The sequence below is a fragment of the Globicephala melas genome, chromosome 12 (assembly GCF_963455315.2).
Source record: "Globicephala melas chromosome 12, mGloMel1.2, whole genome shotgun sequence".
NCBI classification, from domain to species: domain Eukaryota; kingdom Metazoa; phylum Chordata; class Mammalia; order Artiodactyla; family Delphinidae; genus Globicephala; species Globicephala melas.
The window spans coordinates 35,003,589-35,029,569 of NC_083325.1; the positions used below are offsets into that span (position 1 = coordinate 35,003,589).

The following is a 25,981-nucleotide window of genomic DNA, read 5'->3' on the forward strand; positions in this document are numbered from 1 at the left end:
GTGGTTTCGACATAATGCACAGATGTGACTTGGGGGAGGGAAATTACAGCTGTGGAATCACATCAGCTGCGGTCGCTGGACTCTGAAATAGGGGAGGTCAGGAAGGAGGGGAGGCGGAAAGACCAACAGGCAACCTCAGGCTCTGTGGATTTCTCCACCCACCATGAGACAGCACTGTGGTGTGTGTTTTGCATTGTAAGGAGAGCATGAGCTACACAGCTCGTGTGGACCAAATCACCAGAAATAATGCTTGTGTATCTGATTCTAAATTGAGATATTAAAGTAAGGGAGCAATGACCAAAACTTCTATAGGGAAAAGACCTGGTTCTTTATCCACCCAGACGTTAATCACCAGGGGTCGAAAAACTTTTTCTGTAAAGGTCTGGATAGTAAATATTTTCACCTATGGGGACCATATGGTTTCTGTCACAACTGCTCAATTCTGCGTTCGTAGCTCTAAAGTGGCCACAAGACGATAGGCCACAGACCAGTGTGGTGGCTGGCCGTGATTTGCCCACGTCTCACAGTCTAAATTCATAAAACTTGCAAACGTCCTCATGGTTGTTGTTTGCATGAATTAACGAGTGCTCGGTAGGTGGCCAGGCCCTATACTAAGTACTTACTGTGAAAGATCACATTTATCCCATTCAGAACAATTCTCTGAGGTTATTAATAGTATTATACCCATTTTACAGACAAAGAAGCAAAGGCTTAGGGAACTTACATAACACAGCTAAGGGCCAGGCTGGGTTTTGAACCAAGATAGCTTAACTCCAGGCTCAAGCTCTTTACCACTGCACGGCACAGCCTACGGTACCTACATCGTTGGCGTTCACATTTGCTTTTATGCTTTTAGATCTTGACATTAACCAGTATTGGGACTTTAGCCACCCTCTCCCCCCCGCCCCAAAATACATGCAAAGAGATAGTTGCTGAAAACTCTTGTATAAATTAATACATGGCAAGAATGAAAAAAATAAGAGTCCTTTAGCGAGTTATAAGAAATTGGAAGCCATGTTCTGCTGTGCTTCCCAGGGAGTTCTGCTTCTTGACACCCAAGGATCAGTGCTGGGAGATGAATATTTAAAGGCCTAGGGAATTCAGAAGCCAGAGACCTCCAGGCTGATTTTCACATTCCAAGACCCAGTGCTCTAAGGCTGGCCAGGTGGAGCTGGGCCCGGGCAGCTCTTCTGGATGGCCTCAGCCAGGGCCTACCCGCTCTTAACAGAACCACCAACACCAGCATGAGCTGTTAACCTGCTGTGCCCAGGTGCAAGGGTCCTCGACTGGCACTGATGGTGGCGAGGCCATTGTAGCGTGGTCAGGGCAGACTGCTGGTGGCCATCAGTGTGCAAGTCAGCCAAAAGGAAATCTCCATTACAAATGGCAGAAACCGAGTCTGCGTGTCTTTTGTTCTTATAGTAAGTGAGGCGTGTTCCGAAGAAAACTTAGAGTAAAAGATCAGGAAAAAAAAGCATTCCGTAACCCATTAACTACAGCAGTAGTTCCCAAAGTGCTTTCTTCAGCTCATAGGAATGGGAATGGGTGAGGGGTTACTGTGGCCAGATGAGCTTGTGAAATGCAACACTAAACAAACGGCGTTCTCAAGGATGGAGTATGTTGTTTTCCCAAAATGTTTGTTCAGGGGGCTTTGGTTTTGCTTTGTTTTTGGAGCCTCTTATAAAATTGTTTGCAAGGAACACCCTTTGAGAAACCCTAACCCAGAGAGGCTTTCCTAACGTTTACATTTTGGTAAATTTCCTTATGGTCTAAGATTTTTTTTTAATGAGTGAGGGGAGCAGCAGCAAAACTGTGGTGGCTATTAAATCCATAAAAATCTTTTTTTTCTTTGTTTTTGTAACAGGGATTTTGTATTTTCTTGTTTCTGTGTTTATTTTGAAACTTGCAATTTTTCTGTAAGTGAGAAATGAATAGTGTGAAGGATTCCTCTATATCCAATTCCCCATTTGTTAACATTTTACCGTATTTGCCATATTCTCATTCCTTTTCTCTGTGTGTATGTACATTATTATTGCTATTACTCTTGTATTTTTGAAAAAATATTTATTTGGTTGCGCCAGGTCTTAGTTGCAGCTCACAGCCTCCTTAGTTGCGGCTCACTGGCTTCTTAGTTGTGGCGTGCGAACTCCTGGTTGTGGCATGTGGGATCTAGTTCCCTGACCAGGGATTGAACCCGGGGCCCTCCTGCATTGGGAGTGCAGAGTCTTAAGCACCGCACCACCAGGGAAGTCCCTACTCTTGTATTTTTTAATTAGTGAAATATGAGTTATACAGTTCTTTAAAGAAGTATGGATTTATTTCTTAAATACAGAAACTCAAATTAGGCTAGAAGTTCATTAATTCCTCCCATTTCTACCTGTTGCATGAAGGTCAGTTATACTTCGCAAGTGTGTGGAAGGTTATTTTTAAATTTCAAGGGGACATTTTGATAAGCCTGTAGCTTACAGTCCAATTGAGGAAAGAATCTGTCAAAACCAAGGAAGGCTTCAGTTCCGGCCCACACAGTCCTGAACAGTCTGGATTCGTAAGGGTCACTTGATGTGGTGTGAGGACATCACAACCGTTTGCAGCCAGTTTTCAGCCCTCTTTGCCCAGTCCTTTGAGGCTGGTTGGCTGGTGGCTGACGTGGGAGTCTCGACCTGACACTTCCTCCTCTCCTTCGGTGTCAGCCCTAAAGGGAGCAGTCCCGAGGCCCTAGGCTTTCATAGGACCTCTGTATTTCCAGTGCCCTGTGATGACTTGTCACACTTGGAGAACATACCTACCAACACAGATGGCTTTTTAAACATCTAGTTTCAACAATGATTTCCTTTAACATACATTGGAGCTTCCATATATGGGGTTTCTCTTGGCCATAAAATCAAAGCTGTCTTCCTCCTTCAGGTGGTTTAATCCAATTTGAGCATAAAGCGAGTCGTGCAAACGCCCTGCCACCTCCCGGTGAGGTTTGTTGGTGTGAGAGGACTTGGATGGGACTTCTATAATCTCTCATGGAACCTTTCCAAAACCATATAAGGAAGCTGGAGTCACCCATCCCTCGTAATGTCAACATTGAGCTCACGAGTGAAGTCCTCAAAGAAAGCCTGTGGAACAACCACCAGACAGTCTTGGGAGGAGAGGGCACCAGGCATTGATGGGTCCAGGGGGTGGGTGCACCCTCACGGTGGCCTCAGGACACGTGTATCGTACCTTCCAGCTGGCACTCCCCCACACCCCCAGGGCCGCTTGGTTGCCCTGCGTGAATGATGCCCCCATTCACACATATGGTGAGTTCTCACCTAACTAGAAAATTGCCTTGTGTCGGTACGATTAGCCCATAGGACTGAATTTTTTTTTTTTAATTTAAAAAAATATTTTGTTGTGAAAACTGTCGAAGCTACTCAAACGAAGAGGGAATAATATAGCCAGTTCCCATATACTCACTACACAGATGCAACAGTTGTCAAGATTTTGTCACATTTCTTTAAACTTCCCCTTTTTGGGGCAAAAGTATTTCATAACAAATCCCAGATATTATAGCATTTCATCCCTAGCATACTTTTTCTTAAAAGTAGACATTTTATAAACCCAATCCCACTATCCCACCTAACAGATTTATTCCAGGGACAAAATTTTGATGTGTATTTTTTTTTTTTTAAACAAAGCTCTTGCAACTAGGTAACCTTACAACATAAGAACCAACATACTGATTTCACTGATAGTTTAAAAGAGGAGGGAGGGTCCTTGCTTTCAACTCGGAACAAAATTATTTGGGGATGAGGGTGGGTAAACAACTTGCCCTTGTGGTTGTATAGACTGTGATCTGGGGTACTGAGCCGTGCCATTTGCTCCCTGTGCATTTCACAGTATCATCAATGACTGATCATCAAAACTTAGAGGAATTTTTTTTAAACAACATTTTAATTGGAAAAAGCATCTGTCAGCTGTCAGACTTCCAGCTTCCACTTTTGAGAAGCAGGATGTTGAATGTGAGTAATGACACAACAGGCCTATAAAATGCGGACTAACCCTCAGATGACTCATCCAGTGCGATGCAGTATATTTGTCAAGGAGACTGAATCATGTATGGGGGAAACCACTTCTCAAGCAGCCAGCTGGTTCTCAGGTCCGCAAGAGCCGATCCATTTTTCTCGGAAGCTCTATAGTAGTAATAATGCTAATACCCAGCACTTGGGCTCTACAATGTAGCGGAAATGGCATCGCCTTCCAGGTATGTGCTTACTGTTTATACGAACTTCATTTTCTTGTGGTTCTCCTCTGCCTAACCTTTCTGGTGTTTGCTTTTAACATTTTTTAAGGGAGGGGAAAAAATTATTCTAATTGTGCAGAACTGAAGCGTGTGTGTGTGTCTGTGTGCATCCACGTGCGAGGACAGATAGGTAACCACTGGTCTTTTGATTGACACAGAGCTCTTGTCCACTCATGTTCCTTTCTGGAAACAGATTTCTCCTTAGACGTTCAGATAGAAGTGGTGTTAACCCATCCCTTTTATTAAGCCCTGAGTTTAAAAGATACTGCCTAGGAAACAGCAGAGGTGGTATACCTTTTTGGGGGGAGTGGGGTAGCTTAAAACTTTTTAAAAAATGAATAAGCAGAGATGAACTAAGGAGGTGGTCTAATGGTAACTATTTTATTTATTATGTTGGATTTTTTTTCAATATTGTGCTTTTTCCTACCCCTCCAAGATGGATGACTTAATGCCAGAAAGCTTTATTCCCCGACTAAGTGAATATTTTTTTGCAAATCATAATTTGCTCATACTGAATTCATGCATTAACTTTTTCTAGGTGGGAGAAAGGGTGGTGGAGATTTGGTAACAACATTTAATTATAGCTTTCACATGATCTGAAGGATTGTTCTGCATAATTGGGAGGCTGTGTCGCCTGTCTGACCCTCTCTTCACTCACTAAATTTAAACAATGCCTGGCTAGTTAAGGCACATATCTTGTTTATTTGAGTGTATTAAACATTCCTCCAAGTGTTGACAGTCCATTCAGCGTCTCCTCATGTTTTTTAAAAATACTTTTTGTATCCTACTTGTTAGGGACAGATGCTATAGTTAGTTTATAGCAGTGCTATTTATGCTTTTCTGGTCTGTCTGTCCAAAATGGCTGGGTCAGGGCCTGTAACACAATTGCCCACAAATTTGCCTAAGATTTAGCATTTGTGGAGCAGCCCTGTCTGTGGTGGTAAATTTTGTTATCACTCAGAGAGCATTAAACAGATCTGAGGTTACCAAGCTGGAAAAACAGGCAGTCTTTTTTTCTCTTCCCCTTTCTTGTAAAGTCCATAATAATGACTTGTTTTCCTTGAGGTATGTGTATTCTAAACTGTCAGTAAATGTATTAAATTTATTTATTAAAATGCATTCAGCAGTTCCGATGATATGGTGAGCCAGCATGAAATGAGTTTGTTTGGTGTGTTTCTGTTTGTTTTGTAGATTAAGGGGTACACTATTTTTAGAATGGCCAATTTGTTTTTGGAGACAGGACCATCTCCAAATTTCATTAATTTTGCATTCTATAAATGAAAGCCACCTGTTAGGCTGTAACATGCTAATTATGGTAGAGGACAATAATGTGGAAGAACAGTATTTGAAATATGTGGGAGTTTTGCTAAGAATTTTCCTGCCCACATCTGTACTGCTTATTTTTATATGTGTGTGTGTACACACACATATATAGTGAATGTTTAATAATAGCACTTGGCGATATTAAAAAAAATACTTCAGATTCAAAGTGAGAGTCCTCTTCATTCCTTCTCATTAACATTTTTTTTTAAAGTCATGGAAGAAAAGCTACTTTAGAAATGTAGCTTGAACTAAAGCCCGAATTTTGCCGTCTTACAGTGAACGGGGGTCTCTTGGAGCTTTGGTGGATGCCACACTCAGCCCAGGGCTCATTTTGTCAAAAGTCATCAGAAAAATAATGTGACTAAATAATGTGAATTAAGGGGAGATGAGCTAATTTGCCCTGATTTCGCTAAAATCTTAGGGTTTTTTTTTTAACATCTTTTTTTAGTTTTTTTTACATCTTTATTGGAGTGTAATTGCTTTACAATGGTGTGTTAGTTTCTGCTTTATAACAAAGTGAATCAGCTATACATATACATATATCCCCACATCTCTTCCCTCTTGCGTCTCCGTCCCTCCCACCCTCCCTATCCCACCCCTCCAGGTGGTCACAAAGCACCGAGCTGATCTCCCTGTGCTATGATCTCCCTGTGCTATGCGGCTGCTTCCCACTAGCTATCTATTTTACATTTGGTAGTGTATATATGTCCATGCCTCTCTCTCGCTTTGTCACAGCGTACCCTTCCCACTTCCCCATATCGTCAAGTGCGTTCTCTAGTAGGTCTGTGTCTTTATTCCTGTCTTACCCCTAAAATCTTAGGTTTTGATAGCTTGTTTTTCCTTGAGGCCTACAGAAAGTATTACAGGCAGGTATATAAAAACATTTCATTTAAAGTTCTTGATTTATTGGCGTTTTTCTATGTCTGTGAAAAGGCCTTGGTCTCCTGTGATTGGTGCAGTTGAGGCTAACTCAGGTCCTGTCCGCATTATTTCAGGGCAGCGTGATTTCTTTCGGTTTTGGTTACTTTTCACCCTCAGGGCATATTGATCTCTGTAGTCACCCCTGGGGTTGTGGCAGCCTTTGGGAGCCCCTTGGATGTAAGCCCCAAGAGCCTCAGTCCAGAGTGACCACGTGGTTTTCAGATTCCTTCTTTTCCTTTTGAGGGAGAGGGGATACAGAGCGCAGTTGGTACCGTGGGTTTCCCATCATTCAACTTGGAAGCGATTGATAGATATTGAGTGAGACGCTGCCCTTGTTCAGAGCTCTGCGCTGGGTAGTGTCACATTTGAAAATGCTGTGATCCGGGCCCAGCCCTGTCCTTGCTTTCATTCCCTCTTCAGTGGGGATCCATCATTATAGGCAACAGTTTCCTCCTGGGTTTTTCATTCATGGATTAGCCGGAGCCCCTGATGGTTATTTGTAGAAGCAACTTTTAGCTCTTCCCTTCTGGTTCTTCCGAATCTATCATTTCTTGGACGGCTCTCATATCAAAGAAAGAACTGCCCTACTCAAAAATTCATTTGATAGTTTCGGTGGCCGCGTCTTCTGAGCCAAGTAGACCGACAACCTGGGACAAAGGATTTTTCCCCCTTCCGTCCTTGCGGGGAGTGGCAGTCAGGGAGGGTGAATCCTGAAAGCTTAGAGCGTCCTGGAATATTTTAGTGGCACAGATTAGTAAACACCAAGGACAGTCTTTGTCAATCTTTGAGTTTTGAAGACCCCTCCCCTTTTTAGCATCGGCTAAAATTATATTCTAATGACTCAAGGCTATAATGAATTCAGTAATCCTTTCAAAATACTATACGTTATCTATCAACATTTAAAAATACTTATTTGTATTTAGAGAGACCTGTTCAGTGAGTTTGCAGTCTGTCCTTCTGTACTTGGTGGATGGTTTATGGATGCGTGGTTGTAACCGTAGCCCCCGGGGGAGAGCTGGACCTGTCCGTTGCCTGTTGTCCTTTGCCCACTGTTCTGCTGTTACACTGTCCTCCCCACATCCGGGGTTTATGGCCACTCTGCCTACACAGTGGGTGGGATTAATAGCACTTATAGATAAATCTTGAATCGTTATCTAGGAGTATCAACTTTCTCATGTGGCTCAGAAAAGCCAGAGACAGGTACAGAACAGCCTTAGGGCATCAACCCCTGCTCTTAAGGACATGTGAACGGGGTGAATGACCACTCTCTTATCAAACCAGTATGGACTCTTATTAGTCCTGAGCATTCTTCCAGGTATAAGTTTGCTGACAACCTGTTTGCATTGTCATCTATGCCCAGATTGCCTTAGGACAGATGAGGGACAGTTAATGGAAGCCATGCCCATTCATAGTTGGATTCTTAATCACCAGCATTTCTTCATGACTGATAATCACCAAAGAGCAAGCAAATGCCTTGGTGCCAGGATGGCAGTTCAGCCCTCTTAGAAAGCTGCTGGCTTGCAGGATAGGCTGCCTTCCTTGAGCACCCTCTTGAGTGCAGCTCGGGGAGTTTGCTGCACTGTCTTCACAGAGCTCTGTGCAAGGAACCACAGCCAGATACTATCTCTTTCCAGATTTCAACCCAAGAGATGACTTTTCATTTTCAGTGTTAATTCATAGAGTTGTAAAGATTTTCAGATTGGGGACGTACAAGTTGGGTTTGGCTTTTTTGTGGTTTTCTTTTAAATACTCATTCCTTGTGCCCATCCAGTGGAAGAGATGGGTTGCCTGCCATTGCTCCGGCCCCGCGGGGCCTGCTGTTTGACTGGGCCTCTTGAATTCCATCAAATGGAGTATAGACAGCATGTGTCATAGAGGCTGCTTGGGAAGAGTGAGGAGCAGAATTAGTGTCTGTGGGTGGGCATGTGTTCTCATCACATTGCCAAAGAACTGCAGTGTGCAAAATCTGGCAGGAGCTCATTCCAAAGAAAAAGAAAACAGCCCCTTTTTCTGCTTTGAAAAACACTAAAAAAAAAAAAAAAAAAAAAATCACTAGCCCCCGTGTTGAAGAAATGGAACCATTAGAAAATCCTTGTGAGTGTGTGTGTGTGTGTGTGTGTGTGTGTGTGTGTGTTTTAAATAATTTTAAAAACTGAGGCTGGTATAGAAGAAATAAAAAGGTACTAATCATAAAAAATATTTTTAAGAGGGAAGAGATATGGGGACATATGTATAACTGATTCACATTGTTATAAAGCAGAAACTAACACACCATTGTAAAGCAATTATACCCCAATAAAGATGTTAATAAATAAATATTTTTAGAGATTCTGTCCTTATAACTATATTAGTGATAAGTGACAGAATCTTTTATAGTTACCGTGAGAAGGTCTTGTAGTTTGTTAATCATTCCTCACAGTATAGAAGAATATTTCTTAAATCAAAGCGTGGTTATAATGTATGTAGTTTGCACAATGGACATATGCTACATTCATCATTAGAGGAGAGTTTTGTGGTTTTTTTAAAATAGAGGTAATGTTTACCTAAGGACAATAGAAATGTTCTTTAGCCAAAGTCCCAAATTTATGAATTTGGGGTCCTTCTTGAGTATACCTATTTCAAGTGGCCCCTTTTTATTTCTCAAATTAATTGACTTTGTGTGTGTGTGGCAAAAAACATAGCATAAAATTTACCATCTTAACCATTTTTAAGTGTCCAGTGTATTAGTGTTAACTACATGTACGTTATTGTACAGCACATCTCTGAAACCTTTTCATCTTGAAAAACTGAAACTATACCCATTAAACAACTCCCATATCTCCCTACCCCAGCTCTTCACAACCACCGTTCTACTTTCTGTTTCTACGAGTTTGACTACTTTAGATAATGGAATTTAAAAGTGGAATCATGCAGTGTTTGTCTTTTTGAACTGGCTTATTTCACTTAGCATAATGTCCTTAAAGTTCATCCATGTTGTAACATACGACAGGATTTCTTCCTTTTTCTTAAAGCTGAAAAAGGTTCTGTTGTATGTATTTTCTTTTTTCATCGTCCCCTGATGGACATTTAGGTAATTTCCACCTCTTGGCTATTGTGAGTAATACTTCAGTGAACCGTGGATGTGAAATTAATTGCCTTTTGAGATAGGAGTTGACCTTCAATAAATGTGAGGGTTAATTCCCTATATGCAAACACACGAGAAAAAGTGTCATCGTGTCACATCACTCTGTGTTTAGCCTTTTCAGTTCACCCAAGAGCTTCCATATACTGAGTTTCTCACTGTGGGAATTTGCTGGGTGTGGAGCAATTTTCAGTCCAGGTGGCTCCCTTCAGGGATTGTGACTTCCCTAGGGGTGGGCTTAGTCCTGAGAGGCTGCTGAAGCACGCTGGTGAATGAGCTGGGCTGTGAGTAGTTCCTCTCGATCAGGCATTCAGACAGAAGCCCTTTCATCCTTCCTTCCTGATACTAGATGGCAGCCTGCAGCCACAGCACGGCTTCGTGGTAGTGTAGTTGCATCTGTTGGGCCACACAGACCGCCACCTTGCCTGTAAAGCTCGCTGCTAGAAGTGGGCCCTGGCTGCTGGATTGACTTCCCTCAGGCAGTGGTCTTTAGCTACCGCTGAACGCATGACCAATAGCTTGGTCGGGCTCCCTGGAGCAAGCATGTTGGTGGTAGCCAGGAAAGTCCATATTCAGCAGCTTATTAGCCTCCGAGGCTCTCGATTATCCGTGAAGATCATGAGTCTTAAAATCAAATGGCTATTAGTCTTCCTAATTATCTCTCATGTTCCTTGGAAGTTCTTTCTGAGATCAGACTAGAATACTCTCCTACAAATGAAACAACATTTTAAGAAGATGGTGTGAAACTGTGAGCCAGCTTCCTAGCTAGTTGGCCTACACATTCTCCTTACCCCCCAGTTCTTTTATGGCAGGAGAGAAACTAAATGGAAGCACGTGTACCAAGAGGATGGCTCTGTTTTGTAATATCTCAGAAGGAAATTGCCCTCGTAGGTCAAATCCTGTCCCTCTATGTATCAAGAACTAGTCGCGTCGCTGCTGCGTGTTGATCCTGTGAGCCTTGCCTTGTGGCTGCCTTTCTAACTGCTCACCGGCAGTCATCGCCATCATAAAAGAACAGGGTTTCCCTGGTGGCGCAGTGGTTAAGAATCCGCCTGCCAATTCAGGGGGACATGGGTTCGATCCCTGGTCCGGGAAGATCCCACATGCTGCGGAACAACTAAGCCCGTGCGCCACAACTACTGAGCCTGTGCTCTAGGGCCCGCGAGCCACAACTAGTGAGCCCGTGTACTGCAACTACTGAAGCCCACGCGCCTACAGCCCGTGCTCCGCAACAGGAGAAGCCACCGCAGTGAGAAGCCCGTGCACTGCAACGAAGAGTAGTCCCCGCTCGCCGCAACTAGAGAGAAAGCCCGTGTGCAGCAACAAAGACCCAACGCAGCCAAAAATAAAATAAATAAATTTATTAAAAAAAAAAAAAAACAGTTTCCCCAGGGACGCTTGTTTGGCATTCCTAAAGCACTGGTACTGGTACCATTGTCACACTGCATTTAAACCAGTCATTGTGAGTTTGGGTACCTTACGTGCTTTCTGTTTGGTTTGTCTGCTGCTTGCATAGATGTAAAGATTTCTCAGCCTTATTAGCAGGCGATCGTCAGGCTGGCTCTTTTCTGCCCTCTTCAAGATCCGGTAGTGCCAAATTCCAGGGACCCAAAATGCAGCCAAAATGAAGAGTTTAAGAGCTTCTCCTTGCTTGCCCTTTCTCCTGCACCCCACACCCAGGGAGGAAAACTCATGGCAAAACCCAGCCGAAAACTGGCTGTTCCACCAGAGGAGGGAAACAGGCTTCTGTTGAGATGGTCAGCGGGCAGTCAAAACCATTTGGGAATAGGCCTGTGATTCAGGTATTTTAGGAATTGATTAGGCTTCCATGGACCGAATTGGGAATCCTACTGCTCACCCTTTTAGGTTGTTCTGTGGGGAAATCACGTTCTCGTTTCAAACAACTGATTTACAAGTAAACTTTTTTTTTTAAGATGTTGGGGGTAGGAGTTTATTAATTAACTTATTTACTTTTGCTGTGTTTGGTCTTCGTTTCTGCACGCGGGCTTTCTCTAGTTGCAGCGAGCGGGGGCCACTCTTCATCGCGGTGCGCGGGCCTCTCACTATCGCGGCCTCTCTTGTTGCGGAGCACAGGCTCCAGACGCGCAGGCTCAGTAGTTGTGGCTCACAGGCCTAGTTGCTCCGCGGCATGTGGGATCCTCCCAGACCAGGGCACGAACCCGTGTCCCCTGCATTAGCAGGCAGATTCTCAACCACTGCACCACCAGGGAAGCCCCGACAAGAAAACTTTGACCAGAGCTCATTTGTGACATTGAAGCAGCCTGGACCCAATGGGAAACCTGAAGTACACAGAGTTTCTTTATCAAAGGCCTACGAGTAAATGTCTCTCCCCATTTTTAAGTTAAGCAATTGCTTCATTGCTTTTTCTTAACATTTTCCCTCTTTCTCTCTGAAAGTAGTGAAGATTGGTACTGGAGTGGCTGTCTTGAGTCAAATGATAAAGCTTATAGGATGAACTGTTTGGGAGAAAAGAGACAATTTCTCTTCTCTTTTTTGCCTGAATTTGCTCCATAAGTATGTCTTGGCGATTTTCTTCCATTGTGGCTAAGGAGAATCTCGCATTTGTGGATGTGTAATCCCAGCCGGATGGCTAGGTTGTACCTATTTTGTTCAAAGGAACTTATTAAAACGCAACTTTCATCATTTTCTTGCTTTTCTCATAGTACTTTGATAGCCCAGCTTTGCTCCTGGGAGCTTTATAATTGCATAATACCACTTGCACTGAGGGAGCCTATCTGTTAGTTTGTCATGGTTTCAGGTCTTTGTGGTTTCAGAGTTTTTCTTCAATTCGAAAGATGTTTTCGGTTGCATTTCACTGCTGAAAGTTTTCTGATATGCTTTTGTAGAATATTTGCTAAGTCCTCTGGCATGACTTTACGGCCATGTGGTTTTTTTTAACACAAAGTTATAAAGAGGCCAAAGTTGAAAAGGGACCTCAAAGGTCATTGGGCCCCCTCCCTCATTTTATACATGAACGAACTGGGGCTTAGTGGGTCTGGGGTGTCTCAGCCAGGAGTGAGAAGGAGTTGTGCCACAGAGGTCAAGTCTGCTGACGTAGGGCACTAGCTACACCCTGTGGATCCAAAAATGAGGATTTGCCTCCGTTGGTGTGAAACTTTGCCAAACTGGGGAGGACTTCCCAGCCCCACCCCCAGCTCTGCCATTTTTGCGCACGGCTATGTTAGTGATACTTGCTCTTTGATTCCTTTGACAATCAGTTGTCCATCCAGTACCTTTTAAGAGACCCATGAGAATAACCTCTCTTATATCCTCTGGATGACCTAGCTGAGATATGAGACCTGGGCCACAATTCTGGACCCCTTTAAAACAAAGCGTGGGGAGTCTGGGAGAGTTGTTTGGAGATTGGATCTTAGTTCTTTATCTGTCCCTAATGCCAGTGACCTTGAACAAGTCCCTTCTCCGGTCTGTTTTTTTTTTTTTTTTAAGAAGATGTTGGGGGTAGTTTGTTAATTAATTAATTAATTTTTGCTGTTTTGAGTCTTCGTTTCTGTGCGAGGGCTTTCTCTAGTTGTGGCAAGCGGGGGCCACTCTTCATCGCAGTGCGCGGGCCTCTCACTATCGCGGCCTCCCTTGTTGTGGAGCGCAGGCTCAGTAGTTGTGGCTTACGGGCCTAGTTGCTCTGCGGCATGTGGGATCTTCCCAGACCAGGGCTCGAACCTGTGTCCCCTGCATTAGCAGGCAGATTCTCAACCACTGCACCACCAGGGAAACCCTCCAGTCTGGATTTTAATTCTTCCATCTGAGTGCGGGGTCTGGAGTAGATAATTTCTACGATTCTTTCTAGCTTAAAAAGCGAGTAACTAACTTGTGTGGCTCTTCACCAGTGATAACTGAAGACCTAAGCTCTCCGTGCAGGCCTTCTAGTCTCTGCCTGGGAAAGGAAGAGGTCCAGAATTCTTCAGGGAGAACAGATGCTTCACATGTGCTTTATTTGTTTGTTAAGCTTTTCATCTCTGATGAGGGAGGTGGCAGAATCCTAGAAGAAAAGAAATTAAATGAATTGGTAATTCTTGCCTCCTGAAAGGGTGTCCGTGTCCAGTAGATCACGATCCAGTCAGCCTGTCGCTAACAGGACATGCTGACCTTCCTCCCTGTGGGCGAAATTATCACCTCCTTTTGAGAACAGGTCTTATTAAAGACTGGCTTGTAAAGGATTTTATAGCTTTAAAATTTGGTATCAACATAGGTTGATAAAGTAGTTTCCTAACCTTTTGACCATGGTTTGCTTTGGAGTGGAGGGTGGTAGGTGACAGGTAAAAAAATGGAAAATGTGTCCTGGATCACGTGAGGAGAAGTAACCAGACTTTTCAGTACCTTTGTCAGCATCTTCTAGGTTTAGTGTTGATCTCCATTTAGAATCTAGCACTAAATTTTCTCTTTCTCCTTATATCTTCAAGTGTTCAGAAAAGTTGAAAGAAGTATATGGTCAACACCCACCAGCTCCAGCCTGCAAACTAGTATTTTACTTCGACTGCTTTATCACCCACATAATCTATCCATCCATCCCTCGGTCCATCTGAGACACCCTGTTATTTTTTTATGCATTTCAAAGTGAGTTGCAGATATGGTGTGCTTCTCCTGGATCAATTCAGCATGTGATCATTAATCACTCTCTTCCTTTTTGTTTTCTCTAATTTGTTAGAAAGCGAAGATTTCTGAGATAGTCAGGCGCAGAAGTTCAAGGGCTGCAATTTAAAGACCTGAATTGGAGATTATTAACTTTAAACAACTCCCTTTGCCGTTTGTGTTTTGAAGTACCAATTTTTCTATTACATGTGTACTTTAATGTGGTGAGAGTTAATTTTGTTTAGTAATCTCACATTTCCATTAGCTGGCCTTTGGGGGTTTAAACGTGGATCGTAAATACCATTTTTGGAAGGGTGTGTAAAACAGGGAAAGTCAAAGAAAATGAATTGCTTTTGGAGAAAAACATAGGGGAAGAAAGGGTTCTTTAGCTGTGGGTTATTTTGTTTGTTTCAAGTTGGTAATCCTTTGATCTTGATTAATTATGAACCCCACTGAACTCTGGGCTCAGCAAAGCAGCAGACAATAAAAGCAAAATCATAAACCTAGAGGCAGACTTTGGCCTCTCGCCTACCAGGACTCCTGTCCCCACTTCGCACTGTGTGATCACCCTGAAACTCGCCCTTTAGGACAGAACCATTTCAGTCTGTAAGAAGCAGATTCATTCTATCTTGGTTTGAATAAGATAAATTTCATTTTTTAAAGTGGCTTATTCATGTCAAAGTTGTTCGTGTTTTGATGATTTTTGAGAATAACTCAGAAATCTCCCATCGATTGCCTTTAATGTTAATGAACTGTTGTGATAAAATCTTACTGTGATTTCCTAAAATGTTTTAGGTGATCTTAAAATATCCATGTTAACCATGTTAGAGAATCTGTGTATAAGTCTATGGTAGAATTCACATTAAAATAAAACACAGATACATGGATATATTTATTTGTTATTTCAGTAACTGTCTACAGCAGATATGGTTCCTGGATGTACAGGTAAAAGGAACGAGGAGTGGAGGCAGGATGCAGACACGTCTAGGTGGGTCTGGCAGCCTTGCCTGGTGAAGGAGATTTGCCTTGAAAGGAAGAGTCTAAAATGGAATTATCCCCCTTGTGCTAACATAATCCTCATCTGAGGCACTGCAGAGAATCATTTGATGCTGGGTTTTTAAAAAGAAATCTTTTCCAAAAATTTTTTTAACTTTGTTGAATTCAGTGGGATTGTAAATTAAAAATTTTTTTTAATTGTATTATATTTACTTCCAAATCGAAGGATTTTTGTTCGTGGTAGAGGGTCGTGTGAGTTAGTTTTCTGGAGCCAGTGTTTTAAAACTCAAAAATAATTTTTTAAAATTAATTAATTAATTTATTTATTATTTGTGGCTGCGTTGGGTCTTTTGTTGCTGAGCGGGGGCTACTCTTCTTTGTGGCGCACGGGCTTCTTATTGCGGTGGCTTCTCTTGTTGCGGAGCATGGGCTCTAGGCGCGCAGGCTTCAGTTGTGGCTCGCAGGCTCAGTAGTTGTGGCTCGCGGGCTCAGTAGTTGTGGCTCGCGGGCTCTAGGGCGCAGGCTCAGTAGTTGTGGCACACGGGCTTAGTTGCTCCACAGCGTGTGAGATCTTCCCAGACTAGGGTTCTAACCTGTGTCCCCTGCATTGGCAGGTGGATTCTTAACCACTGCACCACCTGGGAAGCCCCTAAAACTCAAAAATAATTTAAAATGCATTCCAGAGCCTCCTATTAAGGTAATTATCCACTGTAGAGATACTTGACAAATAAGGATACAGAGGTCCGGAGTGGTCTGTCAACCAGGAAACCCACCTAGGATTTAAGGGGCCCATATGCCCAGGAATCTCCAGTTCCCTGGATCCACAGGGTGGGGAAATTAGGATTTCTGCTATTAGTAGAGATTAGAGCAAGTAATCTTCAGATTTCAAGAAAAAATGATTCCTTTCTTCACCAATTGTACAATAAGCTACCATGCCTGTCCTGCCCTATCTCTCCAGGCTTGACCTCAGCCGGGTCTTGCTTCTCCCAACTGGGTCCGTTACTCACCTCAAGAGATAGTTGCTCGGGAAAGTTATATTGACACAGGGAGAGTTGCCAAAGAGCCATTAAAAAAATCTGTCTTAGACACAACTTCTAAAATTGCCTTCGGGTGCTAAGATTTACTTCAGCCAACACTTCATTGCCCAAGTTTAACACTGCCCGGTGTTATGGTTTTAGGTTGTACATTAGCATAACAGCTCTAATGCCTTTATCTTTATTGTGCCCCAGTTATAAGTGATCCATCATTGTGGATATTATATATTTATCAATAGTATTCTTGTGGTTTCTGAATTTAAGTTCTGAATTTAAATGTAGGTAGGAAAGGGTTTTTTGTTGAAGAAAAAAAAGAACTGTAGCTCCATCCTTAAGACATTGGATATATTAAATAAGTAAAATCAAAAGGTTTTGGTTAAACGATTTTTCCAAAAGGGGAAAAAAAAAATCGAGAGCAACAGAAGTATAATCTAGCTGAATCACTCTTTTCCTGTGGAGGATTTATGCTTGTTCAGACTACAGGTGAGGAAAGATTAGAGGTTAAATTTTAAATTGTGGGTTTTTTATTATTTTGGGGGGGGGCGCTGCATTGGGTCTTCGTTGCTGTGCGCAGGCTTTCTCTAGTTGCGGCGAGCGGGGGCTACTCTTCATTGCGGTGCATGGACGGCTTCTCATTGCAGTGCATGGGCTTCTCGTTGTGGTGGCTTCTCTTGTGGCGGAGCGTGGGCTCTACGCGTGCGGGCTTCAGTAGTGCACGTGAGCCCAGTAGTTGTGGCACACGGGCTTAGTTGCTCCACGACATGTGGGATCTTCCCGGACCAGGGCTCGAACCTGTGTCCCCTGCATTGGCAGGCAGATTCTTAACCACTGCCCCACCAGGGAAGCCCTAAATTGTGTTTTAAAGACAGTACAGTGGAGTGATTCTAATATAACTTTGTAAACCTTGCTGAGAAGGAAACCCCAAAACCAGTGTTTTGTAAGATAACCTCCAGCGTACCTGGGCGCTGCCGTGGGTATCACCACCTCCCGTTCAGCGTGGGAAGGTTTGCCCTTGGAATTGGGGCTGTCACTGAGGTGAGGGATCGGGGGCCACGAGAAGCTCTGACTTGCCTCGCCAGCTGTAGGTTTTTCTAGCTCACCAGAGTGCTCCCTGGTCAGTGTTTCCAGGCTGTGGGGATGTCAGAGGACCCCTAACTGCCTCTGGTATTTCCTCAACTATTTCCTCACAGGCCTCTTAAGCATCTGTCAAGCTTACATGTTTAACTTCCAGCCCTGATCTTTATTCCTTTGTGTCTTGGCTTCATTTCCTTTTCTTGGCCATTAAGGGTCACAGGACCCATGAACAGCAAGTACCCTCCACTTGGGACAGCTGGCAGGGTGTCCATTCCCATGGACGTCTGCAGGGTGTGTGTTTCAGCTCCACGTGCCAGAGAATGATTTTCAGTGTACATGCTACTCTGGCTCTTGTGGCCTGAAAGGAAGCACTTGGAGATTGGAAAATGCACATTGTAATGTAAAGGAAAGTATTGTACATAATATTATAAACAAGGTAGGGGCATTTATTTTGAATCATGGAAACAGTAGCTCATAGAAACGAGTTTGCAGTGGTTATTCTAGAGGAGAGTTTTTGTATTAAAGTTTAAGTAGGAAAATAAAAGTACTAGAGGCCCATGTCTAATAAACTTCAACTTCCTAGGATTGGTTCTAAGGAATTATTTATAAGTTATTAAATTTAAGAATCATTCCTATTTCAAATATCAGTCATGCTGGCAATGTCCTTCGTAGTAATGGAGAAAACAACCCCTTTTGATACATGCACTATAGAATAGTGTGTGGGTGAGTAGGTCTATTTATGTGCTTCAGGGTAGCTAGGTAGCCTGAACAACAAAGATGCTGGGCTTATATGGGGCATGTGAGGATGAGCATAAGCACGCCCCATGCCTCCCCCTCTGGCTCAGGGTGGAACTTGGACAGGGAGGGCTCTAGTGACCTTGCAGGACAGCAGAACTTACTAGCTGTGATGCAGGATTAAAGTGGGGATTCCTAGGGAATTCCCTGGTGGTCCAGTGGTTAGAACTCTGCACTTTCACTGCCAAGGGCCCGAGTTCAGTCCCTGGTCGGGGCACTAAGATCCCACAGGCCGTGTGGCATGGCCAAAAATAATAATAAAGTGGGGATTCCTAAAACATTTTCTAGTTATCTTCACTCCCAGATTCTGAGCCCAGCACATAGTAAAGGAGGAAAACCTATTCACACTCCACAGTATAAGCAGGAACCCCTGCTTTCCGCCCAGTTAGTTTCTGGATGAAGGTTACATCCCCAGTCATTGCAAGGCAAGCACCCACCACCTTCCAGGTACCATGTTATATATTGGGGTTCCATTCTGAAAACTCATTACATGCCATTTTAAAACTGCATAAATTGATCACAAAGGTAAAACACATAAAAGCTCTGCTGTATCGTCTGGGGGAATGACTCTGCATGGGCAAGATGAGCTGCAGCATCTCAGAAATGCAGGGACACTATGAAGATTGGATGAAGAGCCTGCTTTCTTCTCTGGGTGAATCTGGTCCCTGGCAGAGGGCCTTGGTGCCATGCATGCGAAGTTATGGTGTCAGTACCTGTTCGAGGTACCTGGATGCTCTTACTAGCAGATATGGGGGTAGGGCTGTTTCCAAGACCACTCTCCGTCAAGTGTACTTCATGGCTGATTTCATGGATGTTAAGTTAACTGTGGGGAAGCCTTTTTCTTGAGTGGTCTTAGCCCACTTTTTAGCTCCCCCAACTCTGATATCATGCAAGCCAGTTCTCTTTAAGAAGCAAACACTTGATGTTCAGAAAAGTCCTTCTCTGCTTCGTAGTGGCTGCTCATTTGCATTTGAGAGGAGAGCCAGGTGCCTTCACCAGAACTGGCTCCTGTGGGGTCTCGCACGTCTAGATGCTCTTCTTACCACTGTTGCCCGTAATGGCCTAACCATACAAACAACACACATTTTGTTTGACAGGAAGCGGGCAGAGCTAGTGTTCTACCTGTAGGGGCTTGTACAGAGCTGAAAACCACGTTTCCACCATGCATAAAACTCCATTATGTACAGCTTTCCTTTCCAAACTTTATAAAGTTTGGATTATATAAATTTCTAAAACCAGCGCAGCCTACTTAAAAAAAAATTCTTAAGTAGTTGATACCTACTAAAACTCAAGAAACCACCACCCTTTTAAATAGAATACGACCAGTCTCTTTGGCTCCTCAACTCATTTGATTCTGCCGAAATATTTTGTTGATCCTTTTTAAAAAGATGACAAGACACATATATTTCACACACATACGTTTTACACATACATGTAATACTTTATATACACATAACAATTTGATTAAATCAAAGAGCTTTTTGAAATCTATAGGCTCAAGGAAGACTGGGGGTGGGCCGGGCGTGTGATTACAGTGAAGAGTGGTCCTCGTCCCCCTGGAGGACGTGGTGTTATATTTGGCTCAGCTGGCGGCTGGCGGTTGTGCTGGGACCAAAAGGGAGCCTGACAGGCGGCGATCTGGACTAATCCCTCTCAAGGTCTGGTGACGTGGAGAAGGATGGAAAAGAGGCCTGGGAGGAAGTGAATGTAATGTTTAGCATAATGGAGAGAACCCTGTGATCAGATAAGGGCTGGCTGCGTGGGGGCGGGGGCGGGGGCGGGGGGAGTATTTATGGCGGATGTCAAAGTTCCAGGCTCTATCTCTGAAGCCAGTGGGAGAGCCAGAGGAGCAGAGCGCCAGTTCCCACATGGCAGACTGACTGCTTCCCTACAGGTGTGCCTGAAATGTAGGCTCAGACCTGTTCTTTATAAATCTGCCTTGCATTAATCATTGCTGGAGGTCCGTTTTGTATGCTCTCCTGCTGTCCAAGGCCCGACAAGCCTCCCTGCCACCCCGTTCTCCGACAGCTAAAAAAGGCAGGCAGTCAGGAAACCCAGTCCTCATGGGCCAGAAAGGCTTGTCTTTAAAGGACCTGCTTTTGTAATTAAAGTCAGCCTTTCAGCAAAAATAATTATGATGGCTACAGTTGACCAAGCTTCTTTGTATCAGGCACTGGACCTCAGTTACTGCCTTTAACCCTCAGGACATCCCAGCACGGTGTAAGCTGCTTCGTGTTTTGCAAATGAGGAAACTGAAGCTCAAAAAGAGGCTTCTTCAGCTGCTGAGAAGGTCAAGGCAGTGCTGACCTGTCTGGCTTTGAACATTCTTTACAGACACAATGCTGCCTCATCACTGTTTCCTACAATCCCTTTGTTTACTTCTGTAACGTGGCCCAGACAGGGCCTGGTTTGAATCTGGGGAGAACAGCTTAGAACATAAATGCCTGAGATGCAAAACTACTTGTGCCACCTTGGAATCAGCACCCCAAAACAAAAATCTAGCTTTAAAATTGTTCTTTCTCTCCCTCCCCATCCTGCCATGGGCTGTCACCGACCTCTGTTGCATGTTGAGTGATTGCAGGACAGCAAGTCCTGTTTTTACAAATAAGGCTGCATGTGGGGAGTGCAAAGCTTTGTCCTTCAAGGAACCACATTTGGCCAGATCCCCAGCCCAATTTGAAAAAGCCAGTTTTACTCAAAATGCATATAAAGAATGTAGTGGTGTTCAGGTGGTGGTCAGACACCATTTGTAATGACATTGACTCTGAGGGTCAGTTTAACTCAAGTTCAGACACTAGGGAGGGCTCCATTCAGTTTGTGTTTGGACCCACGCCTGGAACTTCACCAGGTCCTAATCAGTTACACCAGTTGAACAGTTGAAACTTTCAGAAGCATGAGGTGATTGTTGTTGTTGACAGTAGCGTTTGGGGGGATTTTCTAACGCGTACCTGCAGCATTTTTCTTGTGCACATGAAGAAGTGCATCTGCTTTAGCCTCTCCTGCTTCATCCCGCACCCCACAGACAAACCCCCGCATCTGGCTTAAGCATGTTGTTTAATTCTTTCCAGAAAGAGGCAGGGAGGGTGGGAAGGGAGTTTCTTCCTTCTTTATACCTTTTTGGTAGTAGAGTTCATTGTCCTTTCTGTTCTGGGCGGGGTGAGTGCCTGAATAACGTAAATATACCGCGGATAGGAAGCAGTTGGCATGCGGCCATGCAGCTGGATTATGCAGACACCCGTCGCAGCTTTCAGTGCAACACTTTATCCCCCTGCCTTGTTTTCAATAGTCACTTGCCTCAGTTAATGCTGGCGATTGGGGTTGCTGCCAGAGGAGATGGGGGTCTTCTTTCCCCCACTCTCAACACCAGGTCCTAATCGGTTACACCAGTATTAACAGTTGACCTGGTGTTCAGCTGTTAAAACTGGTGTGACCATAGAGAAGCGCACCACAGAGAAGTCTGTGCCCTCGGGAATGGGCATGGAAGGAATCAGGGCAGGAAAAGAGGATGCTGCAGACCACAGTCGAAGGCCAAAATGAAGAGCCCCTGTCGTCTGGAAGCCAGGGGCTGGGGTATTTGTTTGAATCTCTAATAAATGATACTCTTTGGAAATAAGTTTATGGCACCAACATAAGTAATGCAAACTTCCCTTTTTCGTGTTTACTTAATCCCTTCAAAGGAAGGGAGAAGAGCACACAGCCGCAACAAAAAAAAGTAAAAGCATGTTTTAGCAAGAGGCGTGTAGAGTTTCAGTTACTCACCTTGGCCATTTCCTGTTGGGATGAACCCACGGTACATTCACAGACGATTTGAGAAAGCTGTGTTTCATACTAGAGAATTACACATCCTGGGAACCCTTAGTTTTTCTAGAATAAATGGGGAATGTGGGGGAAGTGTATTCTCAAATTGTGTGTATGTAACTAAACAGATATTATAAAATGTTCTTAATCTCTCTCATCTAAAGGAATATGCATGTTGAATCCTGAGGTGAATGGATTAATGATAGAAACCACGTGACTTTTTAAATTCAGTTTTCCTGTTAATGAAAAGGAAATCTTTAGCCTATCCCAGTTAAGCCGTTGTGGCTCATAAGCAAATGAGTATTGAACACTATATTTTCTCAGAGATTTTCTTAGCTACAAATAATTTTTTAAAACCTGTTTACAAATATTGTCTATTTAACCCATTCATTCCTCGACCTACTACATGAAAGACATCACTCTAGGTTCTAAGGATATAGCAGGAAACAAAAAGGGCAAAGTCCCTGCTCTCATGGAGTTTACATCCTGGTTGGGAAAAGTGGGCAAACAGGGCAGATGTTGATTTAGTAGCATGTAGAGAGACAAAGCGCGGTGAGAAGATGTAAGAGGGATGGAGGGTGCTGCTTTATATAAAGTGGACGGAGAAATCTTCTCTAATGAAATAACCCTGGACAGAGACCCGAATGAATTAAGGAAATGAGCCTGGTTGGTGTGTGGAAAGAAGAGTGGGAAATGGGGTTTGAAGAGAAGGAAATAACGAGTGCAAAGGCCCTGAGGTAGGGTGCTTAATGCAGAGGACCATCAAGGCCAATAGGACTGAAGTGGGATGAGCAAGGAGGAGAGTAAGATATGCACTAGATTTTGACTCTTACTCGGAGTGATATAAGAAGCTTTTGGAGAGTTTGAATAGAATGTCGTAATCTGACTTACCTTTCGACTTCCTTAGAAAGTTGGGCAGGTATGGGAAGTAAGGAGGCCAGTTAGGAGGCTGTTGCAGTCGTCAGAGAAGTGTTCTGGATATATTTCAAAGGAAGAGCCAGTTGGGAATCACGAGTTCAGTCTTAAACGTGTTAACTGAGGTGACTACTAGATGCCAAAGCAGAGAAATCACACAGGCAGTTGGTTTTACTGATCTGAAGCTTAGGGAAGAGGTCTGGGTGTGTAAATGTGAATTGGGGCACTGTTAGCACATGGAAAATATTTAAGTGGAGTCGTTGGCCCTGGCTTAGATCATGGATCGTTTAGGCACAGTTAAAGGAGGGGAGGCAGCAAATACTGGTACCAAGTAGTAGGCGTGCTAGTGGGCACCGGTGCAAGGTCTCTTCTGAGTGTGTCTGTTTTCTCAGTGAAGGCTCTGAGCACTGGGCCTGGGGTGCATAGAAAGAGAGGGTTCTATGTTACTCTGCATCTTTGTTTCCCTAGAATCTGGTACAGTGCCTGGCATGTAGAAGATGGGGATGTATGTTTGAAGGATTAAAAAAAGCAATGTTGTTCCAAGAAAGAAAACAGCAAGTGAGAATTTAATGGCCTTGCCGAAAATCCAAATACGTTTCGGAAAAGTGATGAAGAACGAAAAGAAGCTAGAGTTGGTCTCTGGAGGGGAAAGAGGATTTTTGGCCAATGTGCAAAGGAACTTATTGCGAAATCAAAGTTTAGACTGGAAAAAATAAAATCATAAACAGAAGGCTACACATGTGTAAAGGGTATTTGAACTGAAATATAAATGATCGCACCGTGAATTTGTGATTTAGGAGTGGGCTATCGTCTACTTAACGCTAAATCAGAAGATTATTATCCTTATAAAATGTTAAGCCTTGGTCATTCATTATAAACCAAGTTTTAAGGGTTGAAACCATAATGTCCTCTTAAGTTAATAGATTCGTCTTTCCGAACTTATAGATACCAAACTGTAGATAGAAGTTCATTCGTTTTATTATTAATATGTCCACCTAGAAACTGGAGAATGTTATGCTTGCATACATTCTCAAAGATTCACAAATATTTTTTAATGACTGGGCGTCTTTTTTTTTTTTTTTTTTTTAAACGTACTTTTATATTGAGTTTAAGAGTTTGGGTTTTTCCCTGAACATTGATACAGGCTATCTTTTAAGGTTGCTGCCAGGCGTAGATTTTCTTTTGATGAGTCCCAAAAATGCTGGCTATGGTCCCCTTGCACTGTGAAACGTGTCCTCGAGCTCCAGACCATTGTCATGCCCCATTCTTCTTGTTGTTGTCGTTTTAGTGACAGCTATATTGTGCGCGTCAAGGCTGTGGTTATGACCAGAGATGACTCCAGCGGGGGATGGTTCCCACAGGAAGGAGGCGGGATCAGTCGCGTGGGGGTCTGTAAGGTCATGCACCCCGAAGGCAATGGACGAAGCGGCTTTCTCATCCATGGTGAACGACAGAAAGACAAACTGGTAATGGCAGACGTGCAACGCGTGGGTTAAATTAGCAACGACTGATTTCTTGACATTAAATCATAGCCCTTTTCCTGTAGGTATATTTTTCCTTCTTTCTCTGACTTCAGACTCTTGCAAAAGCTTCCAAAGTTAGAATTCACAGGGCTGGCGCCAAATTGCAAAACCTAACCTTGGCTTTTCAGTGAAGTCACTTTTTACTACACACCGTATAACTCAGATGCTTAGAAGCCGTGCATTTGGCTGTCTTATTTGCGTCTTGATTAATTAAGCTGTCTTGCTGTCACTGTAACAAGATGTTCAAAATGAAAGTACGCTCTTTATTATGAATCACATCGTAGTGAGCTGTAAAGTCAGAGTTTTTTTAAACATTGGGTTTATTCATGGAGCATGCCATCAAGGTTTGGATGGTGAGAGATAGAATGCAAAGAGGAAGTGTCGTCTGACGTTACTTCTAAATAAATGTTTATCTCAAAAATACTGCAGCTTCTATTTCATAAGCTAATAAACAAAACACTTTTGGGAAAAGAAAGTAACAAAAAGCAGCGGCATTACACTCCTGTGTAATAATTCTACATGCTTAAAAATAGGCACTTTGGAGAGTAATCATTATCTCACAAAGATGGGGGCGTTGATAGTTTATAACATAGTTTCATGGAGGGACTGGATGTCCAGTTCTTTGTTATGAAGGAATCTATGATACGAAGGAAAATTGTCTATTTTTAATTGGTGGCCTTGAATCTGGGAGAACATGCTCCTATCTGTATTCGATCCTGGAATGTATACTCCAAAGCCAACCATTGATTCAAAATGTGCAGGATCTCAACAGAGAATATACAAAGACACCACAGGAATAAGTCAGTGGTACATTTGAGACTCTTGACAGCGGCATGTGTTGAGTTTTATGTGCTGAGTATACAAACTTAATCTTCTTCTGCAACCACTTCTTAATGTTTATAAAGGTTACAAAATAAGGCAGAACAATTTCTAAATGTTATATATGGATTAACAGAAATGGTATTTTCACACTTGATTCATTTCTGAAAATGAAATGAATGAAAATTTAAAGGGAGAATATAGCTCATTTTAAGAAACATGGCCATTCAAGAAATTCCTTACATAATAGTCAAATAATTAAAACATTCTTGTTTATAAGATATTCACAATAAAGGCAATGTAACCACACTAAGAAGGAAAAGTAAAATAACTACCTTTTAGCCAGCATTTACCTAAGGGCTGAGTACAATGCTAGCCCTTTAGTTGAGATGTATCATTGTATCCTTACAGTAGCCTATATAGCTATAACTGAAGAAACTAAGATTCAGAAAGACTCCTTGTTCTGGATGACCCATCTTGGGGGCCGGGAACCAGTATTTGATATCCTGTCACTCTGACCCCAAACTGAGCCAAAGTCGCATGTGCATAACCACCTGTAGCCCTTTGATATAGTTTTTTTTCCCTTTGTGCGTATTTTTATTTTTACCTAGCTGTAATCAGAGCTCGTAAACAGTTTTATATCTGTGTGTGTGGTGTGGTTTTGTTTTGTTTTGTTTTTTTGGGCCACATGGCATGTGGGATCTTAGTTCCCCGACCAGGGATCGAACCCTTGCCCCCTGCAGTGGAAGTGCGCAGTCTTAACCACTGGACCACCAGGGAAGTC

At 43.2% G+C, this 25,981-nt stretch overlaps 1 protein-coding gene across 2 annotated transcripts in view; it reads left to right on the forward strand.

Annotated features, from left to right (window-relative positions):
- The window catches only part of SPRED2 (sprouty related EVH1 domain containing 2), a 124,005-nt gene that overhangs the window by 65,123 nt on the left and 32,901 nt on the right, over positions 1 to 25,981 (forward strand). Inside the window, exons 1-2 of one of the 2 annotated variants that reach the window (XM_030877402.2) lie at positions 4,077 to 4,231; positions 24,144 to 24,321. In XM_030877402.2, coding sequence (XP_030733262.1) covers positions 4,215 to 4,231; positions 24,144 to 24,321 — 195 coding nt within the window. In that variant the 5' untranslated portion in view covers positions 4,077 to 4,214. Of the gene's footprint in view, positions 1 to 4,076; positions 4,232 to 24,143; positions 24,322 to 25,981 lie in introns of those variants that run through there. The other variant, XM_030877401.3, reaches the window with a different exon arrangement.